The sequence below is a fragment of the Necator americanus genome, chromosome II (assembly GCF_031761385.1).
Source record: "Necator americanus strain Aroian chromosome II, whole genome shotgun sequence".
NCBI classification, from domain to species: domain Eukaryota; kingdom Metazoa; phylum Nematoda; class Chromadorea; order Rhabditida; family Ancylostomatidae; genus Necator; species Necator americanus.
This window is the reverse complement of record NC_087372.1, coordinates 40,655,835-40,672,779: the sequence shown is the minus strand read 5'-3', so window position 1 is coordinate 40,672,779 and position 16,945 is coordinate 40,655,835. Positions and strand designations below refer to the sequence as shown.

The window sequence follows — 16,945 nt, the reverse complement described above, 5'->3', positions numbered from 1 at the left end:
GTTCCTTAGAGTTCCGATGCCTACGCACGTTTGCAGTATTTTGCCCTCCAAATATTGTAAGTATTAGTAGGATGAGGAAAAAAATTCCCGTAAATTGTCTATGACAAAAGCCGAGGGAAAAACTGTGCATAATTCTATTTTCCCTATGTTTCTTTGCACAAGATTATATTGTAGAATAATATTAGAGGTGGTAAGGCGCAACGAAAAAAATGCCCAATTTTTCCTCCACCCCCTCCCCCCGTCTGCGCTGAAAAGCGATTTCAACGGAGAGCAACAATGGAAAATAACCACTTATGAATCTCGTAAACATCAAAACAACCGAAGCAAAACAGAAATCGCAAGGTTCTTGCGAGATTCGGGCGCTATTAGCGACGGGTGACAGCACGCTGACTGTGATGAATGTGGGGACATTTCGTGGGGTTCGTCGTTGATCGAGGTGGGACCCAGAGTAATGATGGTGAGATAATGCCATGGATGCCAGACCCTGCCTGTTCATCATCAACAAAGTCCGTGTTGACGGTGGGAAAGTGATTGCGGGGGCGGGGGGGGTTTCAGGCAGGCAATGATGAATGACAGCCAATGCTGTCGCAAACCATTCCATGACATTGACAATCCTTCTGATTGCGGTTACTGCTACCGTACAAATTCGAACCTACTTCACACGTGGTTGCAATTATTACACATGTCCAGAAAACCAGAATCTTCCAGAAAATCACCAAATGTCCCTTCTGTCCAATATCATTTATCCAACTGGAATAACGTGCTTTCGCGGATAAATGCAGCCCGGATGTGATCCGATTACTATTGAATGAGAAGTTTTCCCCGCAATTACATATCCACTAAGTCAAACGTTGAAAATTTCTATCCAAGAAACGGCTGGGTCTCGTTGCGAAGTGCCAGTGTACCGGATTTTGTGCCAGGAAATCAACCAAACATTGGATTACACGGTTGAAAAGAGAATTCGTTGATTGCTTCATTTCCACTGTATTTATGCCACCAAGGACAAATATATTGGGTGCGTGTTTAGAATTCAAAGACATGGTTAGAAGAAAGGAAAAAAGACGGTCGAAAAGAAACTGAAATAAAAAATAAAAAAACCAAGACAAAAAAAAATAATTTGACTTTTTCAAGGAAAAAAAACCCAGATTACTGGACTAGCGTCTAATTCAAGTGCTTGCTGATTTTATGGAGTAATGAGCAAGAAGAAAACGCTGAAAATAAAAAGAATCCGACGTTTAAAAAAATCTTTTTGGAAAAAAATTTAAATGAATAATGAATAACAGAATAAATAAGTACGAGTTTAAGAGGAAATAATTTTCAATTGAACGAGAACATCTTAGCAATTTGAAACAGCTATGTATGAATGATCACATTTTTATTCCCCAATGAAAAGATGAATCAAAAGCAATGAAAAATTTCAAGCTCATCTTTTTTATTCCTATTTTTACCATTAGGCAAATAATGAGCGATTTCTGATGAACCTTTAAATCGTTCAAAAGAGCGTTCGCATCAAGTTTTTGTGGGAATTAAGAATAGCTGAAACTTTCTAATAAATTCTGAAATTGTAAGAGTATGATGTCTATTAAAAGATGGAAAAGGTAAAAAATTTCACAGTACCCAATAATGTTCAACTTTTCTTTTGAAAAAAATAACCGATTATTTTAAAGTTTATTTTCGATTTCATTATATTATTATTATCGTTTGTTATTTAAAATTATTTTATTTTAGACCTTAGAGTATACTGGATTGGATATTTAGAAGGAATACCGTACTTCTTCGCAGTAGGAGTTGGAAATTAGACGTAAAGACAAAAGAGGAACAAAAAATTTGCTAAAAAAAAAAGACCTTGACTTTGTCTAAAAAAATCCAGAAATATCTTGTACTTAAAATATAAATGAGTTGTTCATGTTGTTACAATTTTTCTTGTAATTTTATAAAGAAAAATCCCGCTTTTTTTTTTCGAATTTCCTTAAAATTTCTTTTACCTTGCTGGCTTGGAGGCACTCTTCCGAGATTTTCCTCTCTTCGTTCGCATACGCATGACTTGCTGAGAGTTTTATATGCCAGCACGGGAACATAACACTAGGAAAAAAAATGAAAGAAAAAGACAATTTTCATGGCTGCATAAATGATACGGTCGTCTATTGTTGCATGGAAAACCGGGGAAAAAAACGTTTCCCAGGTAGAATCCTGGTGCGGAGAGCGAGTAGCGCACATGCATCTCGAAATAAGTATAAGAAAACTTTTGGGTTCACTTTATTTTCCTTCTCGGATCATTCTCGGATTCTTCTCGCAAACATGCTCGAAGGATACGCAATAAATATCGACTTGCTTATGACATCCCTTCCATTAGTGACGATTTATGTGTTGAGAATTCCAGTACACATTAAGACTTTAGGGAGAACTTATGACAAACCACTTCAAGCTAAAAATCAATAGAAGTAGAATTACAAATTTGCTACTAAATGAAGCTCTAACTGCTATTCCTAAGTACCTGATAGGCCTTTCTTTCCACCGTGTACAAAACTACGGATTTTTGAAGGGATTCCCAGAATGACGTTCCACGTCTGTAGTGAGTTTCAAAAGTAAACATCCACCCTGAATTTGATGAATGTATGGATTTATTCGAATAGTCGATCCTCCAAATTATTCGAGTTTTTTTTTCGAATTTTTTCTTTGAATAGTCGACAGCCACATAGAACGACTGACGAATTCATTTTTTCGGTACGGTAATCTAATTTGTCTTGGTCGAGTTCAAATTCGATTTTTTTTATTTGTAATTAAATTTGTCCTGTGTAAAACCTGTAACCTTCCCAATAATTTAATCCTTCTTTTTGAATCCAGAGATAAAGAATGAAGGGAATGGTTCCCAAAAACATTTCTGCTCGAATTGGAAGGACATTTCTCGACATTTCCTGGAATTCTCAATGATTTTGTATCGTGTCGTGTGCTCCTAAGCTGTGAAATTCTTTTCTACTTCAGAATTTGAGTACTCGTACAACACATTCGAATACGGTGCTTTTCAAAAGTATGTATCTACTCTGAATTAGACGATTGCACATTTCTCGCTAATTCCTGCTGAACCGAAATAGTCTCATTAGATTCCTCGTGGTCGAAAAGTTATTAGCTTCGAGTAAGCTACATGTTTTCGAGACAAGTTTCCGTCTCTATAGGGAAAGGGGAATTTTTTTTTCGAAAAAATTGCTTGTTTTAAAAGTATGTATCCGCTAGGAAAAAAATAAATTTCTATTGAAATTCAATAGCCACAATTATTTCTTATCACATCGAACAGCGTTTCGTGCACTATTAGCCTATTACGGGAATCTGCATAGTGGTTATAATGAAGAGCATATTAGCCCTGGTTGTATATGACCCGCCAAAAAAAAATGCCACCTTCCAGAGAGAAACTTTCTTCCAGAGTTCATGAAAATCTCAGAAGTGAATACGCGCTTTAAAAACAAACAATTTTTCTTTCAAAAAAGTTCCATTTTCGTTTGAAACGAACACTTTTTCCACACACAAGTAGCTAACTATTTTCGACCACGAGGAATCCAATGAGACTATCGTCGTTCAGCGCAAATGAGCGAGAAACGAGAAATCGTCAAATTCAGGGTAGATACATACTCTTGAAACGCACTGTATTCGAATGTGTTGTACGAATATTCGAATTCTAGAGTAGAAAAGAATTTCACAGCTTAGGAGCACTCGACACACTACAAGATCTTTAAGAATTCAACAGAATGTCGAGAAATTTTTTTTCGAATTCGAGCAGAAGTGTTTTTATGAACCATTCCTTATCTCAGGATTTAAGAAGAAGGATTAAATTAGTGGACAGGTTACAGGTTTTACACAGGACAAATTTAATTACAAATAAAAAAATCGAATTTGACCTCGACTAAAACAAATTAGATTACTGTACCGAAAAAGTGAATTCGTCAGTAGTTCTATGTGGCTGTCGTCTATTCAAAGAAAAAAATCGGAAGAAAAAATTGAATAATTTGGAGGATCGACCATTCGAATAGATCGATGCATTCACCTGTAGATGTCGTTCATGTCTTAATAACATGAAATTTTGGATGCATGCACTTAAAATTTTACCAAAACATTTAGAAATTAATTTTTAGAATGACTGCTTTTTATTATTCAATATAGAAAATTTTTTTTAGAGAATGTCAAGATAATTTCCCATCTCACAACCGTCTTTCTTCTTATTGATTATGATTTTAAAACTACTAAAACTCGTTTTCATTTTGTTAAGATCCTTCGCGTATTTCCGTAATTTTCGCGGACCTGCTTACAAGCAACAGAAACCACCACAGAAATGCTTTTTAGAATAAAAAAAAAGAAAATTTTTATAAAAATTATGAGATGACAGATTTTTGAAGGAATTTGTTTCTTTTACAAACGACAGATGTATGAGAAGAACAAGAATAATCAGAAAACAAAAAAGAATTGTTAAAAATCGCTACAGAAATCATAATTGCATAACAGTACTCAACCTTTTTTCCATTCAAATCCCAAAATCCATATTTTTTTTTAAATTGAGGTGGACTGAAGTTGAAGTTTTGGTGACCGCTTTTTAATTGAGCTTGCAAGTCAGAAATGAGAATCGTTATCTAGGATAGTAAAATTAGATAAAAATTGGAGATTCCTTACTTTTTTATAGAAAGGAAGGACTTCAACTCTCACAGATAACGTTCATATCTTAATAACACAAACTATTAATAGTACGAACTTAAATTTTCACTAAAATATTTAGAAATTTATTTATTTAATTTTTCGAAGCAAATGTAGAAGTGACCGTAAAAAGCGCTGTCAGCGAAGAAATAAGGATACACTTGCGCTGGGACTGAGGCCGCCGGTTTCCACCCCGGCCGTCAACGGGAGCTCATCGAACGTTGAGTGGCGCACGAACTCTCTCCTACTCGATTACGACCTCCAATAGCTTTGAGTGGATCGCCATTGAACTTGATTATGTTTTCAAGTGCGACTATTAGATCAGTACTTCACGCGACTTTACGGAAACAATCCATCGGGTGGACGGGCGTGACGGTTGTGGGATTTGAAAAAAAAGCGGAAGAGAAAGAGAAACTTCCAGCGAAAACTCCACTAACTCTATTATAATTTTGTTATGATTTTATTTTTATTTTATTCCTCATTAACTTTATTCTTTTGATTCTATTTTAAAAAATGTTCCTACTTTTATTCATATAGAATACATAAGTAAGTTAAAGTTAAGTAAGTTTAGTTAAACAGTCTTATTCCACCCTGTTCACTAATGAAAATGTCCGAATCGACTACTTCCTTATATATCGAGTAATTATGAATGTAAATTATGTTTCTTCAAATATGAAGCGGTTTAGCGCAGTCGGTGAGAGGTTCCGCTGGTGCAGCAACATGATCGGTCGGAGGTTCGATTCCGCCGTAGTACAGACCAAGCCCTTCACCCCTCCGAGGTCGATAAATTGGTACCAGACTTGTCTGGGAGGGTAAAAACACTGACTTGACCCACTGGCTAACCCCCACGAGTCATCGTAGGGGGTAGGTACGCGTTCGTAAACCTCAAACGATTCTGAATTGAAGTTAACGTGGTCCCAAACGGATTGATTAATGCCAGACACTATAACCTTGCCCTTTTATTCTTCAAATGTGGCCGCATAGAAGTCAGAATAGAACCGGGTTGTCTAAAATATTCAAAAAAAAATATTCTGTGTAATGAGATTAAAAACAGGACCGAAAAAATGAAAAGAAAAAGAAAATGCATGGAAAGAGGACGGAGAGGGCGAGAGAGAGAGAGAGAAATTCAAAAATATTTAAAAGTGATGCCGTGTCGAAGGCAACGGATAGTCCTCCAGAAAACGCGGATATTACAGAGATGAAGAAATAAATGCACAACAAAAATATGCAAAGAATTATCATATAAATAAGCTAGCCGGGACTATTTTGAATTTATGCGTTAACGAGAAATGAAACTGAAAAAAACGAGAACTGAAATAAAATTTACCCATAGAGCTGTTACCCGTCCAACAATGAATGAGAACAATAAATTTTCAAATAAAAATAGAGTATGGGATTAAATGAACATGTACGAAAAAGTCAAAAATTTAAATTTAGACCAAAAATAATTTAAGCGGGATATGGATATCCATTCCGACAATTTCTAGGCCAGATGGGTTCCACAACCTCTCTCGTTGAACAAGGTCCTAACAACATTTCCATGAAATTTCCCGTGCTTTGCTACCGTGATCTTTGACAGTTTAGGGAACCACCTGATTCTCTCGAACCACCGAAATAATGAAAATATGGGTTTTTAGCCAATGTGCTTCGATGTGATTTAATAAATATGTAATATATATTTGCAATAATAAATATATTTAGTGAATATAAAGGATATATAATAATTAATAAATATAAAAAATCATAATATGTATCAAAATCAGCTGATAACCATTTATTAAACAGCCGACTTCCTTGACTAAATACGGAAACCAAAACCACTTCCGATGATGACCTTGGATATTCGTCCATTAGCCGAACATGCGGTAATCCTGTTGTTGTTCGCACAAAGTACTTTATAGGATCTCGATAATGCACCAATGACTGCAACGGGGGAATCCCAAAGGAGCACTCCTTTTTAATGAATCAGGAAAGGAACAAGATTTTCAGGGATTTCTGGAGGAAACTCTTTTAATGTAACGAAAAAAAAAAAACCCGCGCGCGTGGACGACTTTCCTAGGCGAACACATATGGAAGAAACATCTTCACCAAATGTGATGTGAAGAGAAAAAAAAAACTCACGGGAATAGCCTCAGCCTCACAGTTCCAGTTTCCCTCCTGACAAATAGGGCTTACCCGCGCTTGCTTGTTCCGGCCAATAAACCACCTTCTATTTATACCATCCGAGTTGGACGCGTATTTCTGCTGGTTTTCATCTCGTACGAGAAAACCGGGGCTTTTCTCTGGGAAACGGAGGAGGATCAAACAAATCGTGCTGTTGATTTCCTCTATCTAACCATCTTTTTCGAGGTATTCTACATTTTTCTCACCAGGACAAATTCTTCAGCAAAAACCCTGTAATCCAAGTGCTGCAAAAATGCTGGGAAATTGACGGAAATCATGTTTGACAATGGGAAGGGAACGTAGCATGAAAGTCGGGAAGAAACGATGAGCCAACGCAGATATTGGAGAGCATTTTATTCTGGTGAAAAAAATCGCCAAAAACGGTAGATAAATCACGGAAGGGGACCCGTTTGACTGGTGATTTCAGTGACGAGCATCTTATTTTAACACGGATGTTAAGATCCTTAATGAAATTAGCACCTACAATAGAGAACCTCTTCGGAATTTCCATCCATTTCCCTTTTTTAGTGGCGAACATAAGTAAAACTTAAACAGTTGTGAGAAAATAGGACTTAAAATGTGAATTTGAAGGTTTGTGGAGGTGAAACTCGGAGAGGGAAAGTTCTAGCGATGACTGAAACAAATTCCTCTGAGAAATCCTGACTTATAGGACACATAGGAAAAAGTGTATGTATATCAGTGTCCCATTTTTAAGGGACCTTAGTATTATAGCTACCGAGAGATCTTTAGAAAGCAATTTTGTTAAAAAAAAATTGAGCACAAAATAACTACTGCCCAAAGAAAAGGCGAATAAAATAGAGAGAAAAAATAAAAAGAAAAAGGAGGTGAGTTTCGCGAAAACTTCTGCGACATGAAATAAAATAAAGCGACGACGGCTTCATCTCAACGGCGATCCGTACTCGGTCGCCATCCGCAAGCTGGCCAAAGCCAGTTTGTCCTCATTTTACTACGCATTGTGACTATGCCTTGGAATAACACGACGGGAAGAAGCGGCCGCTGAAGGCTGAAGAGAAAGGAGAAGCATGCGTGTGCGAATCGAGAACGATCTGAAGCATAGCATCCACAAGGTGATTCAGGATTAATCCTTGTGCAATTGTGTGTGTACGATCGCTAACGTAAGAGTACATAGTGATGCATTAGGAAGAAGGAGCGACGGAGACCAGATGAATCCTAGAAATACTACTCTGGATGGAAGAACACAAATGTATAATTTAAAGAGTTTTCCGGGATTTATGGTCAATAGAAAAGAGATATCCGAGTTTCCCCTCAGTAAACAACCTTTAGATTTGTGTCAATCTAAATCCACGTAGGAACGAAAGGAAAACAAATGGATCAGAGCCTGGATCTCGATGGACATGTACATTCATCCTGATCATTGTTACAATTCCATGTCCAATCATTACTACTAAAACCAATTTCCCTTTTCAGTTCCCGAAATTAAAGCATTGTTCTCTAAAAATTTCTCTCTGAAATTTCTCCCTATCCCTCCAAATCTCCAAATAGTGCAGAAAAAAGCGAAAAATTTCTTTTAAATTGACATTTAGCGGTCTGCGGTCATAGTTTACCTGGATTGATTGATTGGACGGTGTTTGATAATTTTTTTTTCAGAGTTCCGGTCTTCTTTTTTTTAAGTGTATTTTGTAGTAATTATGTTAATTGTTTAAGGTCAAAGAGTTTAGCTAATCAACGTTTCTAAGCTAAGAAACTTATAAACGAGAAAATACAATCAAAAATAGAAGGTAGTGATAGATAAAGTAAAGCATAAAGTGTCTTGCATTGGTAAACAACCTCCTGGGATGTGCCACCGCTGTTTACTTCACTCCAAAATTGTTTGAGGTCTACGAACGCGTGTTGGCCCATGCAGTGACTTGCAGGAGTTAGCCGATGTATCATCTCGGTGTTTTTATCCTCCCAGATAAGTAAGAGTACCAATTTCGACGTCGGATGGATAAAGAAGTTCGTTGTCCTTGAGGCGAAATCCCACCATCGACCATGCTGCGGCCACAGCGGACCTCTTACCGATTGCGCTACAGCAGCCCACAACAAAAGTGAACGAAAAAATAAATTTTAGCGAAAAAAAAACAAGAAAAAAGCAGGATAGTGGATTTCCGATAGCAAGTATGTACGTATAAATCCAATTTTGAATCATATAGGCGTAGTCGAAACAATACAGTTCAGGAATTACGTAAGCACCAGCGCATATGTTTGCTTGTGCGACCGTGACGCGTCCGTCATAACCCTCGCTTTTCCTCTTCTTTCCCTCTTTTTGTGTACGATTTCTGTCCTCTGTTTTGTCCCATCAAAACCATATCGTAGTCCTTCTAACAAACGTCGTTACGAGCGCACAATTTCATGCTTCGCTCATCATAGCAACTGAGCTGGTTCTGTTCTTTTTTTTTCCTGATTCCTACCACAAAATTGTGACAGAAAGATGATAAGAAGAAGGAAGAGGAGACAATTTGTGGCAAAATATGGCCGTCTCCGCCAGAATGTCAGAAATGAATTGTCAGTATTGTCTAAATGTCAGGTTGTATGGAAACTTTCTGCGGTTTTCAACTCGAAACATCATTAATAAAGAAAATCCGAATCCTTATATCCTTGTTAACCAGAAATAACTTTAATTATACCGGTTGAACAAAAATCTTGAGTTTCAAAGAATGTGAACTGACCGAAGCTCGCTTTAAACATCCTCCTCGTTTTTTTAGAGGATTTATAATAATCCATAATCTAGCTTTTGGAGAGTCAGTTTTGAGAAAAGCATTATCATCGTGTTATTCGTAAATTTACATTTTCTGCAATTTTTTTTGGTGATTCTTTATCGTGAGGGTTCTCGCGCGAACTCAAAAAACTGTGGTGGCTCAAACCGTCCGCAATCCACAGAACGGTCAGTATCCTGATTAATTTTGGTGACTTGGAGCTTAGTCGTGCTCCAGCCAGTTGGCAGATCGTCGTCGGTTATTGTAAAGTATCCATTTTTCATCATACGTCGCGACGTTGTAAAAAAAAAAGCTCGTTATTATTACGCAAAATGAGCGAAGACCACACTTTCAGACGATGCACTCATAGATTTTCGTCCAGTTCATGCGGGACATTTGTCAAGCATTTGTCAAGCTTCTTAGTGCGTGGTTTCCAAAGTCGGATAGGTTGAAAACCGCTTCGTACGATGCGTCCAGTTCAGAAGCAACCCTTAGAACAGTTCTAAGCGGATCGGCTTCAAAACAAGGCCTTCATTCAGCCGTCGTCCACCTCAAATGGTCGTCCAACACGCTTACTATCTTCACGATTCCGCTACGAAACTTGGCGAACCACGGCACTCCACGGCGCTAGCAGTTCCTAATCCAATTACAAATTACAAGGCTAACTTCTAGCGCTCTCTCCACTGTTTTTCAAATTTGAATTCGAAGAAGAAAATTGTCCAGAAAGTGTCTAAGTTTTATTGAATTCCTTACAGAGTATTTTTTTAAAATTTGTCTGGAATAAAACTACTACCACGGGTAGATAGAACAAAACACTAAATAATGTATAACCTCACAGAGATATTTTATAAATTTTTTAAAGAATGTAGTATCAAAAATAAAGGTAGCTAAAAATGCAAGAACTCACAGAAACTAGTCTATATTCAATGAAAAAAAAAACGATACTAAATCAGACAGGTGAGCTAGACATTTTCAAATTGGAAATTTTTTTTCATCAACAAAATATATCAATACTGCTAATTCGGTTAATTTTTTCCTTAATTATTACGAAAGTCGGGCTGAGACTATTCAACGAAAATTTCCTAAATATCGTTTGTGACTGTTACACCAGAGGGCCTTCACTTCTGCAAAAAAGAATCATCTGTAGTTTAAGTGAGAAAGGAATGAGGAAAAATATGAGATAGGGCGTGAAAAGCGTCCTGGCTTTGATTTATTTGCTTGTTTACTTGTTTATCCGATATCGTACACTCAAAGTGCACAGGAAGAGAGAGAAAAACAAAAGAATTTGCAAACTAAAACTTTTCAATTTCCATTGAATCATCGCGATTTTTTGCGATTCAAATCCAATAACGACCACGGATTTTTTTTTTCCCCCGAAATATCTCCGATGAGCTCAGGAAAAATCCTTATTTTTATGACACACCACGAGGAACGGTGCTTCGTGTCATTTCATTGGTATCCTCAAAATATTTTTCCGAACAAAAATGCAAACTTACTGACTTTATCATTCTCGTGGTCGCAAACAATTCTTACGAGAACTATGGGAAGTAAAGTCGCATTTGCAGAGCCATTAGCAGTTTAAAAGTTTAAAAAAATGTTCACATCTCCGTAACGAAATCGAGAATTTGGAATAAATCTTTAAACAAACTTACATTACACTCAGTAGATCTGCATTTCCTTATCTGAGTGAGTCCACCGATTTAGGTTGAAGCCTGAGACTTTGATATATGAAATGCATTTCCACCAAATGATACAGTAGAATTTCCTGCATAAATTGTTCCGTGAATATGTCTTCTGAAAAAAAATTGTTGTCAAGATTATCAAGGGAACAGAAGTCAGTGGACAAAAAAGGAATTCGTCATGGCTCAATTTCGATGCAAAACAGGGGTCCTCTCTGAAATGTCATGATTACTGAGATGACACAGAAATATGGAGGGTTATGGAGAAGTTAAAGGCATCATTCCACGTATCTAGGGTGGTAGGGATTTCAGGGGTGGGGTATTCGTATACGGGATGGGAGACTATGGAGAGGAGGGTGATTCCGTCCATTTCTTCCCAATTGCCGTAAAAAAACGGCCCATAAGATACGGCTTCAGGCGCTATTTTCTACAGGGAGTTCGACTGTAGCGCGCCAGCCTTATGCGGCGCCGCATCTTCCGGGCCGTTTTTTACGGCAATTAGGAAGAAATGGACGGAATCACCCCCCTCTCCATAGTCTCCCATCCCGTATACGAATACTCCACCTGAAATCTGCACCACCTCAGATTTGTGGGGTGATGCCTTTAACTCGTTTATTGATTTTTTGACTGAGTTTTCTATAGTATGTTATAGTTTCCAGTAAACATGGAGAGGCTGGCTAATAATTACAGCCCGGTAAAATCGACCTCAAAGATGCAATTCCGTAAGCGCCTACTCTCGAAGCGGCGCGATATGGGACCCTCGTCAGCTACACTCTTCTATGCATTCCGAGTGGCAGTGGTGCAACCTCGATCGCAACCTCTTTCTCATCTTTCCTTATCCCCTCGTGCAGCTCTGGTCGATTTGAAGTTGCTTTGGCTTGAGTATACTTCTTGGACTCTTAACAAAAAAAACAATTGGAAGAAAAAACTGTAAGAATAGCAATGAGTTTGCTAAAAGAATGGATAAAGAAGGAGATGATCATCATACTTTGTTTTTTGTTGTTTGTCTTTGTTTGATTAACACAACAGATGAGAAGAACTATGTGTGATAGGTTCATTTTACTTAGTTTGCTAGTCAATGAAGGTTTGTTCATGGTTAGTAGCTGTGAAACCCGATACAACGCCGGATACGTTCAACCGGATGACGGCACTGGAGCCATTGACTGCGGGAAAGAAGAGATTTTTGGAGAAAAGAGAGAAAACGAATGCGTCGCGGCAGACCCCCTGGTTGAACACATTTGGCTGCGACTATATGAACATGGAATATTGTAGCTAATAAGTGTTATAATACTTGACTCTTTCAGATGAGTTTAGCAGAAATTGTCATATTCTCTGTTGGATTTTTATTCTCGATATTGTCCCATTGTGTTGCATGGGCAATACATACAAAAGTATCCAGGGTTAGTGCTTCTATTACTTTCAAGAGAATTCTTGTCATTTATTATTAGACCAGTCTGATCGTCCGCCTAAAGCCGGAAAATCAGTGGTGCCTCACTTCACTGTGGCTTCACTATCCATGAGATGAGAAAACGTTTGTGGATGAGAAAACGTGGTTCAACGCCAGCTTTGAATATCTCTGCCGGTTACGCTCCATCACCAAACTACGAGAAAGATGTCGAAGTTTTCTTCATTAGCCCAGAAATAGTTCTACACTGAAGACCATACCTTCTACAAATTCACTGATGGTGATTTCGACGCCAAAATTAGCAACAGAAAAAGGTCTGAGGAACTTCACATCAGACCCACCGGCCTTCAATAAAGTGTGCAGGAAGAGAGGCTTTCCGAGTTTATCATGGGGAAAAAAGCTACCTATGAGAGCACGCACTTCCAGAAACCCCCTTTCTTCATTGGGCGTGGAAGAGACCCGGTGCATGGTACCATAATGAAACTGACTGCGCCATCGTCAGTAAAAGATTTTGCTTGACGGATTTTGCTTGATCGCTGTTGTGTCAGAGTTCTACACGGAATCCCATCGCTTCTTTCAGGAAGATTTTTCGTTTTCCACTAGTAGCCGCGAAGTTCACAAAGCAAAGCTGCAGCGAAGTTCAACAATCCTTGTTTGGATTCTGTTCGCTTCCCTAGTCGGCTTTTTAAAAGATACTGTGATGAACAACGTCGACGACGAATGTGCCTGACTCAAAGAACATCTTCACAACTGTACGAGGAAAACTAAGAGTTTCAAAACCACCAAGAAGCGCCTGTATCTGGAAACTAAGAAAGAAAACTTCCTTCCAAAGTCCGACATCCCATAATGTCGGTGAAGAATCGTACATAACCTGGTCCCGACATAATCAAGTCTGAACATTTGAAGACCCTACCGCCTGGCGAGGCTCTTCACCCCTTATCTGTCGGAATGCAAGGCTCTGAAACAATGGAAGAATAGCAAAACCGTACTGTTGTATAAGAAAAGAGAGCCACAGATATTGACAACTATCGCCCAATCTATTTCTGATTCACAAAGTTTTTACAAGAGTAATCCTAAACAGCAATGGAAAACATTAGATGACGGACAGCCGTGCGACCGAGCAGGGTTTCGAGAAGAGTTCGGCAGGACTGACCATATACGCGTCGTTTAAAGACTCACAGAAGCATCGCGAAAGCGCAGTGTTCACTATGTTTCACCTTCAGCGACTTGAAGAAGACGTTCGACACATTTGAGATGGAGGCGGTCATGGAAGCCTTGGACAACCAAGACGTTCCTACTTCGTAGATAAAGGTACTTCCAGAGTTGTACAGTAACTTCACGACCTAAATTTCTATATTCTACAGTAATGTCACAATGGATGTGAAGGAAAGGGTTCAAAACGATGACATAATTTCACCCAAAACATGCTGTCACTCTCGAGAATTACACATAATCTTCGCTTTACTAATGACATTGTTCTAATAACATAAAGTATCAATCAGGGGAAACGATTGCTGGTTTAATTTGAAGAAAAGTGTGAAAAGATCGAGCCATACCTGGACAAGTCGATATGGGTGACGAACGAATATCTTCTGGCTTCTGATATCCTATACACGCTCAACCGAACGAATGTACCCGAATGTTCCACCATGTATACCAAGGTCGAAAAACTAAAACGAAGAACGACCTGACCTCCGAGCTGAAACAGGAAAAAACGAGCGGCTTGGAAAGCATACAAAAGCATCAAGGATGTAGCGAAGAGGTCTGAGAACATTTAGTTCCGTGCTCACCTATTCAGCAGCATCGCTCTTCCTGCTTTGAGCTACGCTTTAGCAACACGGGCATATCGCAAACAGGAGGGAAATGCAATCAGCGTCATACAGCACGGAATTGAAAGAGTGAGGTTAAGAGTAACCCGTTCTACACAAGTGAAAGAAGGGATTTGAAGTTATTTCCTACGTCATCGGTGAAAGATCAGGGACACTACCGCACAGGCCAAGGATAGTAGGATTAGATTGCCCGGACACGTGATGTGTTTCAACAACAACCGGAGCTGCGAGTGACTGAACACCAAGCGATATTAAGCGCACCGCACGAAGACTACTAATCTGATGGTAGGACCTCTTTACGAAATCCTTCAAAGAAAGATATGAACCTCTTCGGAGTATGGAGTACGACGATGTATCTTCCTTTTTTTCACACTTCCTGTTGTTTTGCAATTTTTCCGCTGAAAAAAAATGGACAGAAATTTTTAAGGTTCTCGAAAGGTTAAAAGATTGTGACGACAACATAAAATCTGCAACAAAATTAGTGGATAATAGTGCGGTAAGAGAGTATCTCTACGCTTCAATTCCATTCACTACAAAAGCACTTCACTTTAAAACGCTTCACTACAAAAATTTAGATCACCGGATCCGTATTGCAACTAAGCGCTGAACAGTTACGTTTTGATCCAGATGTGAACGAATTTGAGAGGGATGTAGCTGTGCTGATGCTTAAAGATGTGCGCTTCAGTAATAAAATAAGACTTTGAACGGGAACGCTAGAGGGTTTCAGCTTCTTTAGGTCAATTCACTATTTTCAGCCACAACAATCGTATACTGGTGAGACGATGCACCGTCCAAATAAGCCCAAAATGGAAGGATTACCAGAAAATAGGGTAAAAGTTGTTTGAGAGATCACACTCTAGAAAACCATCTATTTTAAAAAGAATCGAAAATTATTCCTCAAATTTTGTTGGTTGATAGTGCACGTGTTTGGTGTTAATTCCTAATACAATATATTACAACACAAACCAATTTTATTTTCTTAAAATTCATTATTAATAACTGTCCTCCTCCAAATTTCTACATGTAGGTGGAGGAGTATAGTCTGCGCATTCCTCTTGTAAAGGAGACATGTAGTCGAACATGGGACAGCTAAAAAGAGGGCACATTTTATGCGAGTAAAACCTACAAAAATTATCCTCTTTTCAGTCAAAGAAATCCCCCAAGAAGCCACCTGTGGACGGAGCCGGACTAGCCGGACCCAAACGTAAAGTGGATTCAGAGGAACCGGTTGGTACATTATTTCAGTGCTAAAAATTCCAAACAAAAAGAAGACAACTGAACCCACCATAATAAATTATTACTAATAGGAGAAGGAAAACGTGAGGCCATCAGATAATCAAAAGAAAGTAGCACCAAAAGATTCCAGAGAGAGAGGACAGGTATTTCTTTCATTTTCTTAAATAAAGAAAGGTAAAAAAAAAGTTATTAGGATGCTGGCGCAGCCGAATCTGAAGACGAAAAAAATCCGAACAAGAAAAAATTCAAACCACCACCAAACATTGCCAAGGCAGATGCGAAAGATCCTGCTTATGAGGTGAGCACAGATATGGAAATGAATATATATATATATATATATATATATATATAATTTGTAATTGTATATATATAGTTATATATATTATTTATAATATATGATATATAATATTATAATTATATATTATTTATAATTATATATAATATTTCTATAATTATATATATATATATATATATATATAATTGGACGAATGTGTAGAGGAATGAAGATACGATATAAACTATTAAGACGCTACAAGGTATCGGTAATGAGCTCTTTACCGGTGCAAATAAAGAAGAGAAGAAAAGTAAAGAAGATGGTCCAAAAGAGAAAAAAAGTAAAGAAGATGCAAGTCAAGATGAAAAAAATAAATTCAAGCAACCACAAAAGGTACACATGTTATTTCTACTTTCACATGCCTTCATTCAAGATCCATAAAATGTTAACATTTCCAGATTCAAAAAGCCGATGCTAAAGACCCACAATACGAGACCTTGGCTGATGTTAAAGACGATATTTTCAAAGGATAGCAATTTATTAAAATTGTACAAGTTTGCAATAAACTGTAAAACGAGGTTCTTGACATTAAAATACATTGATCTTAGTATTTGATTTGAAACTACCCAAAGTCCGTGAGAAACACTGAGACCACCGAAAAACTCTGTTTAAAAAAATGTACCAAAAGTGCGCAAATGGATCAGACGCAAGGCACAAGAGCGGCGTTCAAAATGGCAGTTGTGCCCGAAATTGACATGTGCTCTGATCTACTATGCTATGGCGTGTGTTTTGATCGAGACTGTTGCGCTTCCAGGAAAATCTGAAGAAAAGATGGGTAGGATGGATGTAATACCGAGCAATAGCAAAATAAATAATAGATGAACAAAGTAACAAAGGTACAGTAAGGTCAAAACGGAATAAAGCACGGTACAGTTGCATAAACGGGGGCTCTCGTAGCGTAGCTG

General features: G+C 38.1%; 1 protein-coding gene across 2 annotated transcripts; it reads left to right on the top strand.

The window, feature by feature from the left end:
* Positions 1–12,328: 12,328 nt before the first annotated feature.
* Positions 12,329–16,513, top strand: RB195_020933 (uncharacterized protein; the record flags this gene model as incomplete). Of its 2 annotated transcripts, none has more annotated exons than XM_064189490.1 (10): positions 12,329–12,331; positions 12,541–12,636; positions 14,898–14,966; positions 15,046–15,144; positions 15,226–15,300; positions 15,617–15,697; positions 15,778–15,849; positions 15,900–16,004; positions 16,233–16,373; positions 16,439–16,513. In XM_064189490.1, the coding sequence occupies 10 exons, from the start codon at positions 12,329–12,331 to the stop codon at positions 16,511–16,513; spliced, it is 816 nt and encodes a 271-aa protein (XP_064045370.1). The 2 variants fall into 2 exon arrangements, with proteins under 2 accessions (XP_064045370.1, XP_064045371.1); XM_064189489.1 differs by having other exon boundaries at positions 12,329–12,463.
* Positions 16,514–16,945: the final 432 nt, after the last annotated feature.